This window comes from Calypte anna, chromosome 24 (assembly GCF_003957555.1).
Source record: "Calypte anna isolate BGI_N300 chromosome 24, bCalAnn1_v1.p, whole genome shotgun sequence".
In the NCBI taxonomy this organism is placed as follows: domain Eukaryota; kingdom Metazoa; phylum Chordata; class Aves; order Apodiformes; family Trochilidae; genus Calypte; species Calypte anna.
The window spans coordinates 3,526,060-3,547,734 of NC_044269.1; the positions used below are offsets into that span (position 1 = coordinate 3,526,060).

At 44.2% G+C, this 21,675-nt stretch overlaps 1 protein-coding gene across 2 annotated transcripts in view; it reads right to left on the reverse strand.

The window, feature by feature from the left end:
* Positions 1-9,559, reverse strand: part of UBASH3B (ubiquitin associated and SH3 domain containing B) — a 59,645-nt gene extending 50,086 nt beyond the window's left edge. The window contains exon 1 of one of the 2 annotated variants that reach the window (XM_030464853.1): positions 9,267-9,559. In XM_030464853.1, coding sequence (XP_030320713.1) covers positions 9,267-9,427 — 161 coding nt within the window. In that variant the 5' untranslated portion in view covers positions 9,428-9,559. The remainder of the gene's footprint in view (positions 1-9,266) is intronic. The other variant, XM_030464854.1, reaches the window with a different exon arrangement.
* Positions 9,560-21,675: the final 12,116 nt, after the last annotated feature.

Sequence of the window (21,675 nt, forward strand, 5' to 3'; positions counted from 1 at the left end):
GAGGCTTTGGTACTGATCTGTATTTACACACAGGGTCTTTTTGTTACCTGAACGGTGTAAAAAAATCCCTGTTTCTCTCAAGGAAGCTTTTGAAGCAATGAAATAATTTACTTCTGGGTAAAATCTGGGTGTGTATTACTACTGCTCCAACAAAGTAAATGGTGCTGGGCTGATTTATACTACTGGAGGCTTTGGTCTTTAGGACATGAATGCATTTATGATACAGCTACACTATGGGAGGGGGTTGAAAAGACTGTAAAGTGAATATATATGGATCTTGTAAGCTGTGTAAGTTAACATTTATTCCAAAGCTTGTTTCCATTGCCTACAGACTAGTGTGAATATGAGCCAGATCCAATTCTTGTTTAGTTTGAGATTTCTTTGAATGGTTCCTGGGAGAACTGACTGCAAGTTATCCATGGGTAATATATTGTGATTTGACACTTGCTAGGACTTGGCAGCTTCCCTCAGAAAGAAATATTGATTGTGAAGAATAAATTCAATATAATAGTAGAACAAGGGAGCAGGACATCATTGACACCATTTGCAGCCTGCCATTCCAGAGTGCCCTTGGTCTTGAGGGGATGGCAAATGTTAATGAAGGTGCCCTCTCTGGCATCAAGTAACTTGATGTATTGTCTCATTTGAAATTTTGTTCTTGTCTCTACAATGGGAATGACACTTATTCCAAAATAGCTGTTCATAACAGTGCCATTCCCAGGCAGCTGTGGATCTCAGCCATCAATCTAACTCCCTGTAACTATGGGTAACAGCTGGGAGTAAAGGATTTGGGAGGCAATGCTGGGATTGCAGCCTGCCAGCAGGAGATGACACTGTCTGCTTCCTCATGTGGCCTCTCCCTCTCCTCCTCTCCAGAGAAATCTGCTCTTTCTGGCTCCTGGTTGGATTGCCAGCTCTTGGAGCAGGGATGATGTTTTCCTTTTCTGTTTGCACAGCCCCCAGCACAACAGGGCTGTGGTGCATAAAAATCAGGCTTCTACTCACTGGTGTTATAAAAGGGGAAAAACAACACTGGGGTTTCATGGCAGCACAAACTCAGGGCTTGAAAGCTGTGTCATAAAGCTGATTCAGTCTCAATAAAACAAGGGACAGCTTCGGAGACAACCAGTACCACTTGATCTCTTTCAGGTGTTTCTGATGCCATTTAATGCCTCCCCTTTTGTTCTGGGTAGAAATGTATCAAACATCTTCATCTCAGCCATTCAAGAGAAGCATGTGCTCAAGGAAGGGCTCTGCTGAATCAGGCTATTAAATGAGATTTGTGTTGTGCAAGAACTTGCTATATTTCACTAGGCAGAAGAGATAAAAAAATAGTCATTTTTACAAATCAGGGGATGAAAAATCTCTCTGAAACACATCCATTTCTACAATTATTTTACAGTCACCAACCATGAATGATTAATTCTGCACTATCATGAGCTGCAGAACCTGGCTAAATACCACATGAAAAGTCCCCACGTAGACTCCGCTCTGCCACATGCAGAACCTTTCCATGCTCATCTCTTGCTGATGGGGATGGCCCTGCAAGGTCTTCCTGCTAGCAAGGACAGGAAATTTCAGTCTCACGAACTTGAATTTGCTGTTTGGGGAAAGCAAAGGCATCAAATACACCTCCTGTCACTCATTCTGGGCTCCAGCTTATAAGTGTTTAAGTTTTACGCTGCTGCTTGGTGGGCGATCCTGTTATTTCCTATTATTTCTTGCTGATGTTTTTTCCCCCCTCCACTTTATGCTGCTCTTCAAATTCAGTCTTTGTGCACGAGCAGGCAGCAGAGGATATGGTGGGGACAGAAGAATACCAAGCAAAGCCAGGGCCTATTCTTTTCAGGTCTGTTTATATAGGGGGTGAGTAAGACACAGGCGCGTCGGCGCACCCCATTGTAATGCACAAAGCCTGCAGTGAGTCCTGGTGATGGAATCCAAAATGCTGTCAGCTGCTGAACTACAGCTCTTTTGATGACTCTGCTTGTTGAGGATAATTAGACTGGTGCAGTACAGACACACACATGGATGTCTCTATTCTTTTTGCAGTTGCAGAGCACACGCTGTGAATCCGCTATGAGCACCGCTTAAAACCCAGGGCAACATTTTCAAGTGTGAGCAAGGTTTGGGTCTGAGACTCTAAGATTCACTTTCAAAGGTGACTTGAAAATGCAGGAGTCATCAGGAGCCAGTAGGGTTAGCACTTGACAGTTAAAAGCACCAGAATAGTGTTTATGTTTTTTTAATTTTTGGCCGTGATCTTTCAGAGAATGGAATTCCCCTCCAAATCCTGACATTGTATTTATCCAGGGGGTCCCTAGGGCTGGCAACACCCTTCAGGCATGGGCTCCTGCTCTTAGTCTAGGGGTAAACTTCCAGAAAACTTTATAAGAAGTGGTACAGAATTCTGCAGAAACAGGCCAACACGCTGCCACTGTCACCAAGCCTCCAAGGGGGAAGAATAATGAGCATTTTATGCAAACAAGGCTCCATTTAAACAGCCCAGGCTTGATATCTGAAATCAGGAGTTTCTCTGGTGAGTCTTTGTCTTGAGAATCTCATCAGTAAATTTAAACTGGCGCCTGACAGTAGTTATCAGGTCTGTGAAGTGTGAGAGAAAAGGAACAGAAAAGGAAAAGATAACACTGGTTTCTGTATCACTCCAAACTGATATGTAGCTTGAAAGGGAATTGCATGCTAAGGATGAAGTGATTAACTGCTTGGGTTTTTGACACACAAGGCACGAAGTAATTTTTCAGGCTCTGTCATTGACGTGTGGGGTCTGGGTTGCACTTTCTGCAGCTTCTCTCCTTCCCTGTGTAGAGAGTAGGATCAATTTCAGGACCTCTGCTCCAAGACAAAAAAATCTTTTACTTCGACATTTAAATATGGGATCCCAGTGAAGCCAGATGTGTAAAAGCACTATAAAGATGAGGGGTTTTTCCCTCCCGTGAACACATGCAGGTTTGCTCTCTGGGCAGCTCCCACTTACACAGCAAGTTCTGCAGTGATTGCTGACCTTGTATAGGGATGCTCTGCCCTTAAACTATTTTCCCCATGTTTGTGGCAGAAATATTTTCTTTGTCAACATCAGACTTGAATATCTGATTGTTCCACTTCTTCCAGCTATCAGATATGATTAATAGCAGTTCTGGATACTGAATCACTGGGGTAATATGGAATGCTAGTGCTGCCATTATCATTGTAGATTGTGATCTTATCACAGGAGTGGCTGCTTCTACCTCTGATGGGAGCAGCTCTCTCCCCATTTGAAAATTTTACACAATGTCATGGAAATAGATGTTCTGATTAGCTATCTAAGCCTTGTGATTGAGCTAATAGACTGGAACTACAGATTGAGGTGCAAGTGCCAGCCCAACTACTGACTTGATGTATAAGCTTCTCTGTGCCTCAGTTTCTAGGCTGTGCAGTGAAAATAAAGAGCCCTCTATGTTTTAGCCATTTAGAAGTTTGAAGCAAGGAACTCTGATAGAGATCTCCCCCACACCAAACAGAGTGGCACGGAACAATCTGAATACTGCACTCATGGTCCCAGAGCAGAAAGCTGCAATAAAACCAGTGGAAAAAAATCCCCAGGCAGAGGGACTCCATCCCAAATGTCTGTTCACTCAAGCCTTTCTCCAGTGCACCTTCCTGGCAGCTGCTGACCCAATATCCATGTTCCTCTGTGCACTGCAGACCTGTTGGACCCTTTCCAGCACAGATGGACAAAATTCTTGAGAGGCCTCAGTGCTGAACCTAGGAACTGCAATAGAGGAATGGGACGGGTTGCTTGCTCAAACCACTGCTCAAGTTACAGTGGAGTCTCAGCCCTTAAGCCCCTGGGTGGAAAAAGAGCTGCCTGCCCCTCAGCTTCTCACAAAAGCCTTGAGAGGGAAAAGGGAAGGTTACAATAGAGGAAGCAGCTCTTGTTCAAGTGGTCTGCCACCTCCAGCAAGTTCCTCTTCTTATGCTGGAAGTCAAGTGTAAGCTGGGTCACAAACACTTCCTATGAAGCCCCTACTTAAAGGTGTCCATCAGTCTGATGGCTGATATGCAGTGCTGGAAAATGAAGTGTTTTGGGTACATGATTTATGTTCTGCGTGGCCCTGGTGGTTCTATCCAAGCCTGAAAGCCACTATCTGGAATGGTGGGCACAGAGCATTAGGAGAAGCTTTTGCCTAAACCTTGTGGTTCTACCACCCAGATTTTCCATGCAGTAGCTGAAGATTTCCTCCAGTGCTGTTAACAAAGTTGGAAATCCACTTTCAATGTAGCCTTGAGCTGTTGTTTCTAGAAACATTTCTATCCATCAACTGCTTCACTTGGGATGGGGTTTCCCTCCCCACCCCAGGCCATTAAAAATCATCATGTAGCATGAAAACCCTCCTAAAGCTTGGGCTTAAGTGGGGCTTAGGGGATGCCCACGCTTTGGGCTGGTCCTTTGTAGTAGGATGAATTTCAGCCAAAAGTATTTGCAGAAAGCTAACACCCTGAAGGCAAGGCTGTGAAGGAACAGAAACCACTTAAAAATCCAAAGATCATCGGCTGCACTTTTTTTTCCCCCATGCAGTATTTTATTTCCCAAATCCAGTTCAAACCCTCAAGGAATGAGAGACTTTGCAGCCTTTCCATGCTCAGTACTGTGATGTTGCTAAGCTTGTTACCAAGCAAAACATGTTTTAGCAGCCTAGAAAACATTTTGAAAACACAAGAGAAGATTTTGCTGTTTGTAAACTGGATCTGAGCTTCTTTTCTTGGAGGATAATGAAACTCTTAATATTCCCATATTCTCACAGTTCCTGAGAAAGCAAATCACAATCAAACTGGCTTGGTTCTCTCTTCAGGAGCAGGGGAAATGTGGTACAGCTTTGTGAATTAACTCCTCTTCGTGGTCATGAACACAGAGTTAAACCCAGGTGGTCTTTTGTAGGAGGGAGGAAGGAGGAAATGTGTAGCAGAGGGGAAGCAGTGAAGTTGATTCATGGTAAAGTGTCCAATATTCCTGTCTGTCCCACTTTTATAAGGGGGAAGTGTTTGGAATTGTGTCTGGCATCAGCAGATCCACCCAGGAGCAAAGCATTTACACACTGAACCAGCATTATGGACCTGTTTCTAGAAGATGGTCCCCTTTTTTTTCAGGCTTTGCCACCTGTGTCAAGAATAATGCTCATCTCTTAGTTATCACACAGAGGATAGCAACAAAAAAAAAAGCATGATGCCTGTAATTTAAGTGTTCTGTTTATGGGCAGTGATTTAACTCAGTTAGAGTAATGACAGGGGCTAGAGAATTATCTTCATTTCTAGGTCTGGATCTCTTCTGAAATAGTACCTTGGGGCTGTGGCTTCCATGCAGAGCTCTGTGCAGACACTCAAGTAACATCTTAAATTTTCTGTATTTATATATTGATGCACATTTGCACACTCAGGATTAAAACAAAGCAAACAGGATTTTTTTTTCCTCTTACTAAGAATTTTAACTTGCCCTTTTTGAGGGTGTTTTGGAGGGGTTTAAACTCTGACATGAAACTTTTAAAACTGCAAATCCCTAAACCTGCCTATTCTGAAGCCACACTAATTTCTGTACCACGCAGGCTAGAGGATTTCAACTGCTTATCCCTAATATTAATTCCACTAAATTAAGTTGGGCAAGAGGCCTTCTTTCATCCTGAAAGAAACCACAGCCCCTCACTAAATATTGCCATGCTCAGCATTTTACACACTACCCATGGATTTTTTTAATTGCTTGTACACGTGTAATAGTTTTAAGTGATCCCCTGTGGTTTCAATGGTCTGTAAACTACATTGTGCTTCCCCTTCTACTGCCTCTCAGGAAGGCTATCAACACAAATATGGGATTATCACACAATAATGAGAGGTGCTGGCAGCCAGATTAGTCTTGTGGGTGCAACCACTGATGATAGATCCATAATGAGATGAGGTAGAATATTTTGGGGCGAGTGGGAATTAAAAGCTGTGAGAAATCTTTTCTAGAGAGAGGTTTTTATTGTATTTAGGGTCATGAGATATTGGGGAGCTGGTTAATTTTTCTGTGTCACCCTGGGTAAAATGCTTGGCTTTGGTGCTCAGATTGCAAAATGGCAATCAGAATATTTGCCTTGCTCGAATCAGAAACTGCTTGGGAGAGGGAGAGCATCCTGCTGTGTGACTAGACAGGACGTAAGATAATTGCAAAATAGAAAAGTAATGATTATATGATGACAAAATAAACCCAAAAGAGAACAACTCTTCGTGGCAATAGTCCAAAGTGATGCCTGGTGTGAGCAACTGCCATACACAGGTAAATACAGCCTGTAAAGGCTGTAAAGGGAATTTAGAGTAGCCCAGCTGAATTGAATCTGATGCTGGAAAGGAAGGAGAGACAGAGACAGAAAGACAGACAGACATCTGTCCAGCAGCACACAACAGAGCTGCTCTGCTGCTGGTGCCAATAAGGCAAGGAAAACCTCTGGGGTCCCAGTCTGCTGTGAGACATTGGTGGAGATTTATATATATATATATATATATATATATATGTATCTCAGCTTATCTTATCTCAGAAAGGAAAGATATGTTCTTCTTTGATGGACACTCTGTCCCCAGTCCCCTATATACCACATGCAGGACAGACAAATATAGGCTTATTTAATAATGTCTTTATTGGAACAAAAAATTCAGGGCAGTTTTGCACTTTGTACCCAAAGCATAAATGCCTGTGACATCCTCTCTTTGGCTCAGCCTGCCTCACAGAATTTTCTGCCCTTGTCTACTCTAACCACTGAGTAATATTTGGAAATCATATTTATTCCTTCACCTTTTATTATTTTAGCATATAGAGGGTGGAATTGGCATCCCCAAAGTAACACGAAAGCAGGAAAATAAAATGAACATGAGAATCCTCAGCAAGCCCAGGATTATCCTGGCCATCTAAGCTCTTATTACTGTTATAAACTGTAAGCATAGAGAAGTATTATCAAATAATTAATGATTTCTGTTTCAAAGAGACAAAAGCTGACCTCCTGGTAGGTGTGTGAGGTACATGAAGTTACTCAAGTTAAAATGAGAAGCTGCAAGCTAGACAAAGTGATTATTTCTCAGGATCTCAGTACTGTCAGCATCACATCTGAGAACAGCACTCTTACAATCTCCAGATAACTCCTGTGTCTCTTACCACAGCTTCAACAATCCTCTCTGTCCCCTGCCCCAGTCAATCCCCCCAGCTCTACCAAAAAGCCAGGAGGCCACTGATGCCAACAGCACTGGCATTTTGTGACATGCCTGACAGTCTAGTCTGACAACTTGGGAGCTTTGTTTTTCCTGTGCCATCCAAACAGATGGTCACCACTTTTAAGTATCAGCCTGGCTTGTATCTGTATGCAGGATCTACAGGCACAGATCTGAAATCCCCCTTTTCACTAAATTCTCTGTCTCCTGTTGTAACTGAAGCTTTGGGGTAGAAAAGAGAGGTGGGAGAGTTTGGGGAGAAGACTCGAAAGAGCTTTAAGACTCAGTAACATTTTTGGAGACTGTTTTTTTTACCTCCTAGGCAACTCAGTAATCTCTGTCATTTGCACCTGCAGAGTAATATGCTGAGAGGTAAAAAGCAGCTTCTGGGAAGCTGTGACCTTTAGGGAATGTCCTTTTGCCACAGGATGCCATCTCTCCTGCTTCCGAACCATTCCAGAGTGTGCCCTTGGTGGCTGTACTTATTGGTTTGGTTTTATTTCCATTTTACCTCTCATCTGAATTGTACTGATGAATTATTTGTAGCAGGCTGGAGCAGGGGCACTAATTTCTACTTCAGACTGGGGAAAGCAGCTCCCCTCCCAGCAGAGAGCTGAGCTCTCCAACAGGGTTATATTGCATTACCCTGAATTTAGCACCAAGACAGCTTTAGCTGGCTGGCTGGTTACAATTGCAATAAATGCTTTTTGCAGCTGGGGATATTTTACCCCTTTCTCTGGCTTGCTCTTTGTGTTTAACCTTCCCTATATTGAACGATGAAACTTTGGGTCCATTTTTGGCAAATGTTAGCATTTCCTTGGGCAATGAGCCCCAGGGATAGTTCTTCAGCTAACAGAAAAGGGAAGAGTGGGGCTGTCTGTCAGCCTTGATGGCACTGTTGTACAGGTAATAACTAGTTTCATTCATAGTATTAGACTGGTTTTTTTTCTCTAGCTGCACATCTGTTTTTCCATACAAGCAGAGCATGAAGTCACCAGCCTCCTATTATCTCCATTTGCATTCACTGTACATAAATGCTGTTGATTTCAGCAGATAGCTATAGATCACTGACAGACAGAAAGAGCATCAGTAGGGCAATGGAAAACACACATGAGATTTTCTGTTTGTGCTACTGGATCGTGAATCCACAGCTGACAAATATCCTTAAAACAGCTCATGTGTTCCTCTGTATTTCTCAAAAGAAAACAAATGCACAAGGACAGGCTGCAAAACCACTGAGTTCTGATTGGTATCAGCAGCAAAAGGAAAACTTAAGCAGATCAAGGAATCATCCAAGTCCCTGCTGGTTTCATTTGCATCCTAAAGCCCACAGTCCCACTTCAGGAGTCACTATGTTTAAAACTGGGAGAGTCATCATTAAGTTACCATTAGGTTGCTGCCTAATTAATTTAAAGCATAAGCACATGCAGGGAGATTACACCAGGGCATTGCTAAGTCGGGCAAGAAAAACCTACCACTCTGGACTACGGGAATTTTCTTCTATTGCTCCGTTCCTTTGGGGTTCTCTTGTACGTGGATTAAAGAAAATCTCCCGGGTGACCGAGTTAGCCAAAGCAATTGCGCCCAAGGACTCCTCATTTCCAAAGCCAGGGGAACGATGGGCTCCAATTCCTATCGAATTCCACAAACCGCCTCCTTGCCCATCCCAAACTTTGCAGCGAGGCCCTTCAGCTCCCTTGGGCGGCACCTGCCACCTCCCCCCCCCTCCCCAAAGCCCCTCGATCCCCGGCTTTGGCTCCTGCCTGGAGGCGGCGGCGGCTGCCGGGAGCGGCGACCCGGAGCATCCCTCGGCCCCTGCAGCATCCCCGGAGCGCTCCGGGAGCGCATCCCCGGGCTGCCCCGCATCCCTCCCCCCCCGGCCTCGGCGGGCTGGAGCAGCGAAGCAGAAAAGCTCCCGTCGCTTTTCGCCGCCGTAAAACGAAAAGGGGGAAGAGGCGCGGAAAGCAGGGTGGGGGGGTGGGGGGAAGAAGGAGGAGGTGGGGGAGGAAGAAAAGGGGGCCGGTGCGGCGGCGACTTACGCCCGTGCTTTGGGGAAGCCCATTGACAGCAGGATCTCCAGCGACGAGCCATGTTTGATGGTCCCGGCGCGGTGCTGCCGGTTCCGCCTGGGGATGACTTTGCTGTAGAGCTCGTCTTTGGCAGCCATGGCGTGCGGTGCGGGCTGCCCGCGCTGGGCCATCACGCAGCCATCGCCGCCCTCGCAGGGCCATCCACGCACACCCGCAGAGCCCGGCCGGCCGGGGCAGGGCCCTCCTCCGCTCCCAGCCCTGCCCGCCGCGCTGCGCTGCGCGCCCACCCCTGCGCGCCCCGCGCAGCCCACGCCGCCACCGGCGACTTGGCAAAGGATCGGCGGGGCGGCGAGGAGAAGCCGCCCGCCCCCGAGCTCTAAAGCCGCCTCCGGGCGGGAGGGAGGGGGTGTGGGGTAGGGAGGTGGGGGTGCAGCCGGCCCCACGTCGGTCCCGGGGGGTTCGGGCCGTGGGGAGGGGGTGCGGGAGCACACCCGCCACGGGGAATGAGTGAGGGGTGGGGGGGATGCGCGGAGCAGTGTTGGAGTAGGTAGGGAGAGTAAAGGCTTGCTTTAAAATACCAAAGCACGTGTGGAAGCAATTGTTCCGGTTTATTTTTTTCTCTTTTTTTCCTTTCCTTTTTTTTCCATTCTTTTTCTTCTTTTTTCTTTCTTTCCTTTCTTTCTTTTTTTTTTTCTTTCTTCCTTTTTTTTCTTTCCTTCTTTTTTTATTCCTTTTTTTTCCTTTCTTTTTTTTTTTTTTTCTTTTTTTTCTTTTTTTTTTTTTTCTTTTTTCTTTTTTTTTTTCCTCGGTCTACACGGAAGAGCGAGAGCAGAAGGGGGGGGATACAACACCGGGACTTCAGGGGGGCTCTGCCCACCCCTTGGCGCCGCTTTGATGTGCCAGCACTCGCGGTTCAACTCGCTGTAGTGAGAGGGGAACGAGCTGTGCGCTCACATTTCCACCTCAGCCTTGTGTTTCTCCATCCTTCTCAACCATCTCCGGGCTGGCACTTGGAATACGTGGCCTGAGAGCAGGACCAGGACCAGGGAAGGTCCTCTGGGACAGAGAACACCCACACACACACACAAAATCTGTGTGTTCCTATGGGCTGAGTGGGAGAAATACTGCTGCTTTACTCCTGTTTGTCTGTTTGGGGTGTAAACCCCGGGGTTTATGGATGGCAAGAGGCATCTTCCTTCTCCTTTGTCTTATTTTTCTGCTGTCCCTCCTTCACCATTCACCCAACAGCTTCTCTGCTTTCCCCCTCACTTCTAAACACAAGCAGATATTATTGCTGAGCTTCTTCCCAGAGCAGGCCCAGCTCACAGGGCTTTGGAGAGCAGCATGAAATTACAACCTTGCAAATAAATAGAACCCATTCTGAGGCTTTTTTTATAAAGTGCAGACGTTTATGCTGGGGAAGGAAAGCAATGACAAAGCTATCACTACAGTTATTATTAGCAGCATTAGGGAAAACAAACAGCCCGTTTTGCTCTATCAATGAAGCCAGAGATGGAGGGGTGGGGAAAAAAAAAAAAAAATAAAATCCCCTCCCAAATATCCGCTCGTTTTCCCTGCCATGCCAGTTTATTTTCTGCCTCTTTATTCAAAGGCATGATGAGAAAAGGCCACATACTGCAGCCAGTGCTCCTGTGCTACACTGGGGGCTGTGTTCCCACAGGGCCTGCAAGTCATCCTCACACTGCCTGAACTAACAAGCACCATGAAAATTAAACCTCCAGAAGGACACTGCACAAAGCCCTGCTTGTTCCTTTCTTGAAGTCACTTTTTAACTCCTTTGATGTTGCTGGAGCACTTACTCTTTCGTTTCCCCCCCCTATTAATGGGCAAGGGCTTCATTAAAGCCAGTGGGTGAAGCTCAGAAGCATTTAGTCATGGATTTCAGCTGTGTTAGACATTTTCTGACCGTGAAAATCAGGATCAGGCACCAGATCTATTCCGTTTTAATGGGGGAGGAGAGTTGTGGATTATTAATAACAATATTTGCACTGCAACATGTAGTACCAGAGCTCCCAGGAGTGTTGGTCACTGATGAACTCATAGCCAGACATGCTAGGAGCATCACAAAGACATTAACGTTGAGCAACCTTAAGCATTAACGTCGAGCCCAGCCTCTCCTTTCCCAGACAAGCACTGCAGGCACTTCCCAGGAGAATCTGATCAATGTATAGGTGTTGGTAGCCAACAGAAAGCTGTGAGGCTTCTTGTGCTTTGACTTTTTGCTCCAGCTGTATTACTCAAGCAGGAAATCACAATAAAAATGTAATTTTCCATGGAAGTAGCTTCCAGGGGCTTTGCCCAGATATGAATCCCTTTCCTCTAGCTGTGACAGCTAAGTTAAAAACCTCATGGTAGAGAAGTTACAATATTGAAGTTGTGTTGGTTGGAATTGCTGCGACAAACTGGAAGCATCAGAGTTGTTATAACAAACAAGAAGGAACATAAAGAGGATTCTGTACACATCTGTGTTAGCTGAGTGTGGAGTTTGTAGCCCATCAATGAAACTGCATATTGGCTTGAAATGCTTTTTCAGGTCTGTTAAGGGAGCAGCCTCACATTCTTGTAACTTTAGTGAGTGCTTCTGCATCTGATCTGCCTCTGCTTTTATACAGTAGAACCTTTCCATTAGGAAGCAGCCCCTTTTTTCTTTTTTTTTTTCCCCCAGCAATTACATATGAGCCTTGAAATAGTGATTCCTCCCACCTTTTTTTTTTTTTTTTTAAGGTTGAAAGCTGCATATGAAATCTGTTTTAGTGATCAAACAGGGAAAAGGAAGAAAATAAAAAGCAAACCCCCAGAAACTTGTGCTTCAGTCCCCCAAATTAACAATAATTTTACTGAAAGAAAATGATACCTGGGAAAGGATTGTGCCTGTAGGAAATCTGTGATGTGCTGTTGATTTTAAATTGCTGTCACATTTCAGATAACACCTTTTGGTTTTATTTTCAAAAGCCCTTCCCTCTGATGGCCCTAGCCTCCAAAGTTGTATCTGTGATTAATTTATTAATCAATCATTTTCCTGACTTCAGGGCAACAGCTTCCAGTTGCTCCAAGCCAGGCAAGTGTGTGAATATCTTGGCTTTTCTCTGTGCTCTTCTACTATTTTCCTGAGTGAAACTCAAATATTTTCCCTTTTCCTGCAGGAAAATGCATTCTTAGAGGATTATTTATATCACTTCCTCCAATGCAACACAGAATTAATTGGTGTGTGGGGGGGGAAAATGTTTAAAAATGCCACACTGAGCACTGAGTGGGAGGGTTGTTATATACTTCAATAGGAAGAGGTCAAGCTCCTAAGGAATTTGTGCCAAATTTAGCCCTCTTCCCAGCCTGATGCCACCTCCTGGCATTCTCATGCAAAGCGTTCCCTCTCTAACAATGGAAATATTCTGAAATAAACAGCACAACAGCAGGAAACAGAGCAGAGGCTTTGGTTTCCTCCTTCCTAACTTCCCTCCTTTTCAAAAGGATGCTTTCAGAAAGTCCTTGTTCGGGGCTCTGCTTTTTTGGAGCCTTTACCAATGGAATTGCCTTGTTGCAGGGAAGGAGGGAGGGACAGGGACAGGATGTGGGGCTCCTCTGAGCTACCTCTTTTGTAGGAGCAGCAAGGGAAAGGCTGCCCCTGCTCCCTCCCAGAAGAGAAAAAGCAAAGAAGTCTGCCACAAGGCAAACATTGAGTAAAAAAAAAACAATGAGGGACACAGCAAGATGGCTGTTTCCTAGACTTTGAGCCTACTTTTGCAATGATTTGCATGCTTAAGCCATTTTACAGACACAGATATCCTCATGGCAACTTCTGGTCCATCAGCAGCTGGGGGGGAGGAGGAGGAGCCTTCCCCTTCTCTTGCTTTGGCAAGTTCATCTTTGGTTTATTTTGCCTGCCTGTTGAAGTGGTGTCACACATGCCTTTGGGGCTTAGCACTGAATAATTAAAATTGAAATTGAGTCTACCCTCAGCACTTTTTTCCCCTACTTTTTTTTCTTTTTTTCCCCCCCTTCCCTAGTTTCCAAATGTCAAGTAATGGTGATTTATCACTGAGAAAAACGAACAGCTGCCTCACACTTGATTCAAAGCAGCATGAAAATTGAGTCAAAATTATTAGTCAAGACTTTTTAGAGAGCTAAGAGCACAGAAACTTCAGCAAACTTTAGCCCATTTCCATATTTAGTTGGGAATTGCTGTGGGAGCAGTGTTTTGGGACTGCTTGGGCTTTATGTTATAACACCCATCTGAACATGTTTGGAACAAACTTGGTGAAAGTGGAGGAACAGCATTCCTGAGAGCAGCTTAGTCTTAAAATCCTGAAACACCTTGAAACACCTTTGTCCAGATATTTTACCTGTTTGGGCTTTGATAACTGAGCTGAAATGAGCATTTGTTTGTGGCTCTGTCCCTCAGGGGTAGTTTCCTTCCTTTGCTGAGCATCCATCTGCCTAGGTACTTACACGAGCCTCCTCTTTTCTCATCACTGCAATATTTGAGTCCCCCCAGAGTACTTAAAAATAGAAGGAGCAGCTGGTTTGTACAAGAGGATTCTGTGTCTTGTCCAGAAGGCTGTGAAAGGACTTTATCACCCTTCACTGTATCTACCTCACCTCAAACCTCTGCCATGAGATTTGGACTCATCAGGGCTGTAGAGGATTCCCTAAAACCCAGGGAATTCTTATCCACCTCCTGCTTTTATTGCCTTGAGGCTGTAATTCCAAACTTTGCTGGAGAAGTGGAGGTTTGGAGGAGGATTTGGGTCCAGGGCTGGTCACAGCACTGTTGGCTTCATTAGAGAGCAGCTGGGGTTTGGGTCTGAAGGATCCAAGCTGGCCAAAGGCAGAGGAGAATTTGCTTTTCTCATTTGGATTGCCTTCAAATTTGGAGTGTATTTTCTTCATTAAAAAGAAAACCAAAAGAAAAACATCCATTTTAATTTTATCATCATCATTTCTCTATAGAGCTGTGGAGGTGAGCAGGAGCATCATGTATAAGCCAAGAGATCTTCATATATTCCACTTTGAGAGCAGAGGACAGGAGATGACACCCAGCACAGCTTACCTTTCAATCCCAGTTCTCAGTGTAAAAGAAAAATGAAAGAACACACGTATTTTAAAATGCTTTGAGCTATTTTTGGTTAGAAGGCAAGGGATTCTGTGTGAGGAAGGGCTCCTGGCTTTCTTGCCGGATGAGTGTAGGAAATGATTTTCTGTGCCAGCTCTTGTCTGGAGCCCAATTCTCTTGATTTGGTGGCCCCATGGAGTGAAGGCACTCAAGGTATAGCAGAGCAAAACTTGCCAGCCAGGAGGGATGGCAGCTGAGGCTTTGCAAAGATAGATTTTCCTCTCTCTTAGCCTGTGCAGTACCTGATTGTTTCATTTATATGGCAAATAGTTCCATGCAGCAAACCTGCCTTTTCATTTCTTCTTGAGGGAGAAGTGCACAAAGTGTGCAAAACCCCCTCAGGCTTTGTTCAGGAGCATTGGTTGGGTTTTCAAAGGGAACTGAAGCTGCTGGTGAATTAGCACAATGGGATGAAATCCACTGAGGTTTTGGGAGCAGGACTGGTTTGCTGGTTCCTGCCTGGCTCTGCTCTCTGTAATCCTGTTTTTTTGGTAGCAGAAGAGCAAAGAAAAGATTAATAGGCTCCCAACTTCCAGGCCATGTGCAGGAAACATCCTGAGCCTTGGCTATCTTATCTATTGGATTTCATGTCTGTTTCTGCTACACTTGTATGAATCTAGTTTATTAGGAGGGTTATTTATTTGCTTGGGAACAAGCCAAGAAATAATGAGGTACAATAGAAAGCTGCTGGGATTTCCCCAGCTCCCCCACACAACAAAATCTGATCTGCCAGAGGTTCTTCAAAGTGCAGCAGTTCTGCAGAGGACTTTTTTTTTTTCACTTTTGCTGTGATTTTGATTGTTTGTTTGTTTAGCTGCATTAATGGGCCCCCTGTCAGATTACTTGTCCAGGAAAATGCATTTGTTTGCTGTAACATTGAGCAGGAAGGGAAGGGGGGGTTTATGGTCACTTGAAATCTTCCTAATTCTTTTGTAGAATTGTTTGAAAAGACAGGAAAATCAGTGATTTAGTTTAGTCTCAAAGACAGGCAATAATGAACTAAAAGCAGTTGACTGACACCAAGGTTTTCTTTGGTTCCTTTCCTAATTCTTCTTTAGTTACTTTTGCTTCTTAACGTTCCTCTCTTTGGATACAGCAAAAGCTTTTGAATGGAGAAGAGCATGAAAGTGCTTACAAGGAAAGTGAAAATGATTAATCAAGTTTCAGAAAGTTTATTGAAATAGAAATAACAAACCAGCAATAAAGCAGGAGTGATAAACAAAATTTGAAAGATATTTCTAAGGCAGTAATCAAGCATGCTTGGAAGCACAAGAGATCAGTTTTTAATGTTTATGGTAAGAATTTCATCTGAAAAAAAGCAGTTTAATAATACACATTTTTTATTGCAGAAGAGGACTGTTTCACATGTATGTCTGCTACAGATAAATTTATGGAGCTGGAGAGGAACTTAGAGATGTAATTTCAGTATGAATGAACATCATCCAACATCCTGCTTCAGCTGCAAGTGTTTGCAATTTATTTCATATTTAGATCTTCATTATTTGAATGACTAAAAGGTAGAAGCTGCTCTCTGAAAATTAAATTGCTCCGTATGTGGCTCCATCTACAACTCTTTGCAATCATTTACTAAGATGTCACGTTCATACTTGGAGCATCAATTTGCATGGTGCTTTGATATCAGCTGCCACTGCCTTTACAGGACTGAAAGATGCTGCAAATTAAATAGGCTCAGTCAGAACTCTAATCTCTGCTAATAATACTTAGCATAAACCTTGCCCTTGTCCTTTGCAAATGGAGTAATTAAGATTTACTTGTTAGTCCTAAAAGTGTACACATATGTTTAACTTTATGGCTCACAGCCTCCTGTTACTCCCAGCAATGAAATTAAGTCCATGCATCAGCATCTGCTGGGCTGGGGCCCAAGGTAAGACTTGATTTCTGACTCAACACATCACATCCAAAGAAATGTGTTGCTTTGTCAGTGCTTTGTAGTTTTGTTTATCCACCAGGGCTGGTATGAAGTGGTCTGCAGTGATATTATCCTGCTTGTGCTTCTTGTTAGGATTTTGAGGGGTAAACAAGAAGAGGGCAAGCAAACAAGGAAAGAAAAGAGTTCCTGTTTGCAAATAGTTTCCCATCTGTTTCTCATTCTGTTTGACTCTGGGGAACATTTCCACACTGTATACATCTCATTTTAAAGAACACCAAGTCTGGATGAAGGCTTTGAGCTTCCTACTTCTGAACTGGGTTCCTATTTCAGTGTGTAAATGGTTGATGGCCCTGCAGAAGTCCTTGGTGTTAGGCTGGGCTGAAGCCAAGCCCAGAGTAATTACAGCCAAGCTCCAGGCTGCTGCCTGATGGACAACTTAAAAATAACAATAAAAAAATATTAAAAGGTTTTGTTGGAGAAAGGGATTTTGAATAATTCTGCAGCATCACTAAGGTGGAGAATCGTTGTGGCTGTGTTCAAAGTACAGCCTGAAACCTTCCTGTCTGCCTTAAAACTGGGAGGGTTTTCCATACCAACCTCTGAAATACTGAAGACAAAGTCCCAGGGGACTGGATTCAGAGTCCTGCTGTAAGGTCTGGTACATTGTCTTTTTAGAGGCATTCTGACAAAGAGCAGTGGATGGAATAGTTGAATTTAGGCAAGCAAAAAGGTGGAGGATTGCAAATTATCTGGATTAAGTAGCAGGAGGCTGCAGCTACAGCATGGCTTGTACTCAGCTTGAGCTGGCAGGGACTTCACTCCAGTGCTCTCCTAGAAGCCCTGTAAAGTCAATGAGATTTTTCAGAGGCCAAAGCATCAGTGGAAGGAAGGTGCAAAAGGCTCCACCATGAAATGACTCAGCTTTTGTAGCCCTGTGCCCCAGTGTGTCAGCACAACCCTTGATGTCAGACTGCAATCCTGTTTTCCCTGGATTTTGGTGCTGCACTTCCCTCTTGTGTTTGCTCCCTGTACTGGATTTCCTCTCTGCCTTGCTCACCAGGAGAGCCTCATACTCCTCAACAGCTTAAATTTTTTTTGTCCTTCCTCACTTTTCTTCTTTCCTTAAGAGCTGCAGGAATATTCAAGTGACTCCCCAGGCCCTTTTTAATTTTTTTTTTTTTCTCCTGAGGTGCTGAGCATAGCATGAGATAATTCAACCAGCTTGTACACCATATGGCTGAGGTGACAAGAAGAGAGAGGAGTTGCCCTGAAAAGAAAAGTCTGTGTAAGGGAACACTGATTTCTCCCCAGAGGGCAAGGTCCTGTCTGTCCTTTGGCACTTCTGTCCATAGAGTTGAAAGCAGCCTGGGAATGATGGCAAAGCCAGGGTCCAGTCCCAGAACTATTAAGTCAGAAGTGTGTCTGCATACCACAAGATTAAGCAATGAGGGATTCTATCAGCAGTTGTGTTTCATCCCATTATTCTCATTTTTGCTGTAGAGAAAAATCATTTACTGGTGAAAACCCCAGACCCACAGTGACTCCAGTAAAATAATTCTCACCAAGCAATGTAAAATATAATATTTCTTACCATGGGATATATGAAAATTCTGCTTTGCCTGGGAAAGATTTCACTGCACTCTGTACAATATTTGGGTACTTTCTTGACAAATCAAAAACCCCCAACAAATGCAAACACAAAGTTTGGGAGCAGATGGGGCTGACAAGATCAGGCATCCTTATGGGATATACAGACAGATGCCTGTCTGCTCTGGATTTGACACCATAAGGGAGACAGACACATGAGCTGGGAGCTTCCCTTGCTTCCCTCTGCTCAAAGGCACTTCTAACACTGAATATTGTATAGAAATATTTTCCAGTCATGTCTTCAAAAGACCCAGAGTTGCTCTGCTGAAATTGCTCTGTCTCTGTGGTGAGGTCCAGTTACCTGTTCAGCAGAAATTCCCCCAGGGTATTTAAGTATGGACTTTGTTCTGTTCTTCCCATACAGAGTAGGTTTGCTTGATGCTATTTCATGGGCATCATGCTGCTCTCAGCTATTGATTTGGAGCAGGGCCGAGGAGGAAGTTTCCAGCAGGTCAGGTACAGAGAGATGAGAGCACTTGATTTTAATGCAGGCCTCAGATGACATGTTTCCATTTATCCCCTTCTTTGAAAGCCTGGCAATTATTTATTACAAAACAAGGAGGGGAAAAAAAATAATGAATCGAGGCACAGGATCTGCAGGCCAAGTGTGTGACTGAAGATGAGGTTTTCAGCCCTGATCTGAGCCCTTTAATGGGACTGCATTAGTGTCTTTAGCTAGAATGGGCTCATCAGCCACATGCTGCCTCTCTGAGCACTGCAAGGTACTTTGGTAGTGGTGGAAAAAGGGTTGTGGAGTAAGGAATTGGCATCCTTGCAGGTATATGAGAGCTTTCAGCATAAGAAACCTAAACCAAGCCTAGCCACAGCTTTTTTATTTATTATTACTTTATTTATTTTTTTTTTTATTACCTGAATCATTCATTCCTCCATGCTCTGGTTCCCTCTGGGATCAGCTTTCAGCCTGTTCACTGCTCCCACTGAGTTTGGGCTGCAGAGATTTTATTCTCTGCCTTAAACTTATCCCTGTTAAAACACAAGTGTTGTTCTGAGCAGGAGCAGCTCTGGTCCATAGTGAGGGGTGCAGGATTACAGTGGGTCAGCTGGTTCTGGTGCTGAATCAGGAGCTTTTTTGTGAGCAATGGGTCATTTTCTGCTGGAAGTCAGGAGTCACTGCAGAAAGGGGCAAACAAACCAACTCCAAGGAAGCAAAATGGTAATTTTTGTGCCAGGTTTTGCACAGGTGTCAGGACAACAAGAAATGGGCCAGCAGGCACCCAGCAGAGCCCAGAGCTATAAAAAGAAGATGAACATAGCAACTGTTTTGGTGAATCAGATCTTCCTGGCTTCAAAGAGTGGAAGTTCACAGTAAATAAAACTCCGGGTTTTTTTAACGTTTGGTTTTGGGTTTTTGTTTAGGGAGCATTGCCAGCTTTATTTTTTGTTGTTGTTGCTTGTTTGTTTCTTCTTTCTTCTTTTAAGCTGGTCTTGTTAAAGCATAAAGAAGAAAAGGAGCCTTTTAAGGTGGGAAAAATTCATTAATCAGCTGGTAATTCTGGGTGTGGGTCGATGGCCTTTCCATTGAAGTGGAGACTGTGGTGATGAGAAAGTTCATTTGAAGGATCTGTGCTCGAAGAGGAGCTCAAAGAAGAGCAGGCTCAGGTTGGAGCCAGGGGGGGTTGGGCTCTTTTCCCAGGCAACTCTCAGCAAGACAAGAGGGCAGGGTCTCAAGTTGTCCCAGGGGAGGTTTAGGTTGGAGATGAGAAAGAATTTCTTTCTGGAGAGGGTGATCAGGCATTGGAATGGGCTGCCCAGGGAAGTAGTGGATTCTCCGTGTCTGGAGATCTTTCCAAAGAGCCTGGATGTGGCACTGAGTGCCATGGGCTGGGAACCACGGGGGGAGTGGATCAAGGGTTGGACTTGATGATCTCTGAGGTCCCTTCCAACCCAGCCAATTCTAGGATTCTATGACTCTGTGATTCCAGAGCAGTTTGTTACAAATCAGGGGTCTTGGTTCCCCTGTCAGGGATATCAGCCTAATTCCACAGGGGATGAGCAGAGATGCTCCATACTGAGCATCCAGCTGAGCACTGAGCTCAGCACTTCTGGACAAAAGGCTCCCCTATGACCAAAGCAGCAGAAATCTTCCTGCCCTGGAATTCTCCCTGATCTTCTGGGCTATATGAGCACCTGTATAGCTTTTATTTTGACAGCAGAAGATGTTTTTGCCCCATCTAGTGGGTATGCTCTGTATTGAGCCTGGAGTTGGTTGTGGCTCCAGTATTCAACTTCTCTAATGCAGCTCTCTGCCCCCAGTTTTAGTTTTGGTTTTGGCTTTTTTGAGCAATACTTGTACATGTTGAATACAGAGAAAGGGTGAGCTCTCACCCAGAGAAATAGCTCAAGCAGTAATTATTGAAAGGCAGCAGTGAGTGAACAGGGCACATTGTTTTGGAGAATGAGATTACAAGAAGAGCAGCTTGGAAAATATCAGGGTTCTCTAGGTGAGGCCATGGGGTTAAAAGGATGGGTGTCCAGAACTGGGAAAGAACAAAATGTAGAAGGTTTAAAACATGTTCCTCTGAAACACAACATATTTCAGAGAAAGAATTCTTTTGGGAGGAATTCTTAATCAAGGGACTCAAATGCTTGGTGGCTCTGGCTGTGGCTTTGCTGGGGTGGTGACATTCAGGTCTCTACCACATTTGTGTGTGTTCTGGTATTGAATAAATAAAGGTTTGCTGTGCTTCAGAGTGAATCCAAGCCAAAGTAGGGAAACCAGGGACAATAGGAATAAATAAAAAAGAAGAAAATAGTTTTCATATTTTTTTTTAAAAGCAAATTCACTTGGATCCAGGGTAAAATATTAAAGTGCTGGTACAAAATTAACCTTGCTTTCTTGGGAATGTCATAAGTGTGCTTAATGGCTGAAACACCCTATCTGACCACAACATTGTTGGGTATTTTGCAATACCAATCCTGGAACTGACATCCAAGACCTGAAAACTTCTGCCCATCTTCCTGTGCATCACTGGTTCCTTCCAAACTTCTCTATGAATCTCATAATGGTTCTGTGCTCCAGAAAACCCCTGGCAGGACCAGCCTATAGCAGTGCCAAGATGTGACTTGTATGGCAGCTCTGCCATCTGCCAGGAGGGACAAAACATTTCCAGACCTCAGCAGAGAGAAGGTTATTTCTTGCAAGAAATTTCATTAGCACATTTAGCTGTTGGATTAAAGAGGTCAGTTTATACTAAAGGACCATCTGGCCTGAGGATTGGACTTTAGATGGAAGAAACCACACTGAGTGTGGTGTAAGGGTTGAAGGCTGTGGGTTAGGAGTAGAGCTTCACTTCCAAAACTGTGCACAGGACCTCACTGTCATTGGGAAGTAAAAGGAACTGCAATATCTCAAGAAACTCCTGAAAACAGAAGTTGTGTGTTTCCCAAAGGTTCCCTGCTCTGCCAGTGACTCAGGAGCACTTGCAAAGCAGGAGTAGTTCCTACTCAGCAGAGTACACAGAGGCTGTAGGATGATATACAATGGCCAATTCTTTCTTGATTCCACCACGTGGGAGTTTTTTCTACCTTATAGAGTCTTCATTTAATATGTGTTAAGTATTATTACAGTTCTTGGATAACAAGTCAGAGTGGTAAGGGAACAATTATTATTTAATTTACTCTAAATGCTAAACCAGATAGTCTCCTTTCAGGCATATTTTAATCTGGTTGAGTGTTGGACACAACACACCATAAGGTTATTAAAATTGCTTAAAATGGGAAAGAGTGAG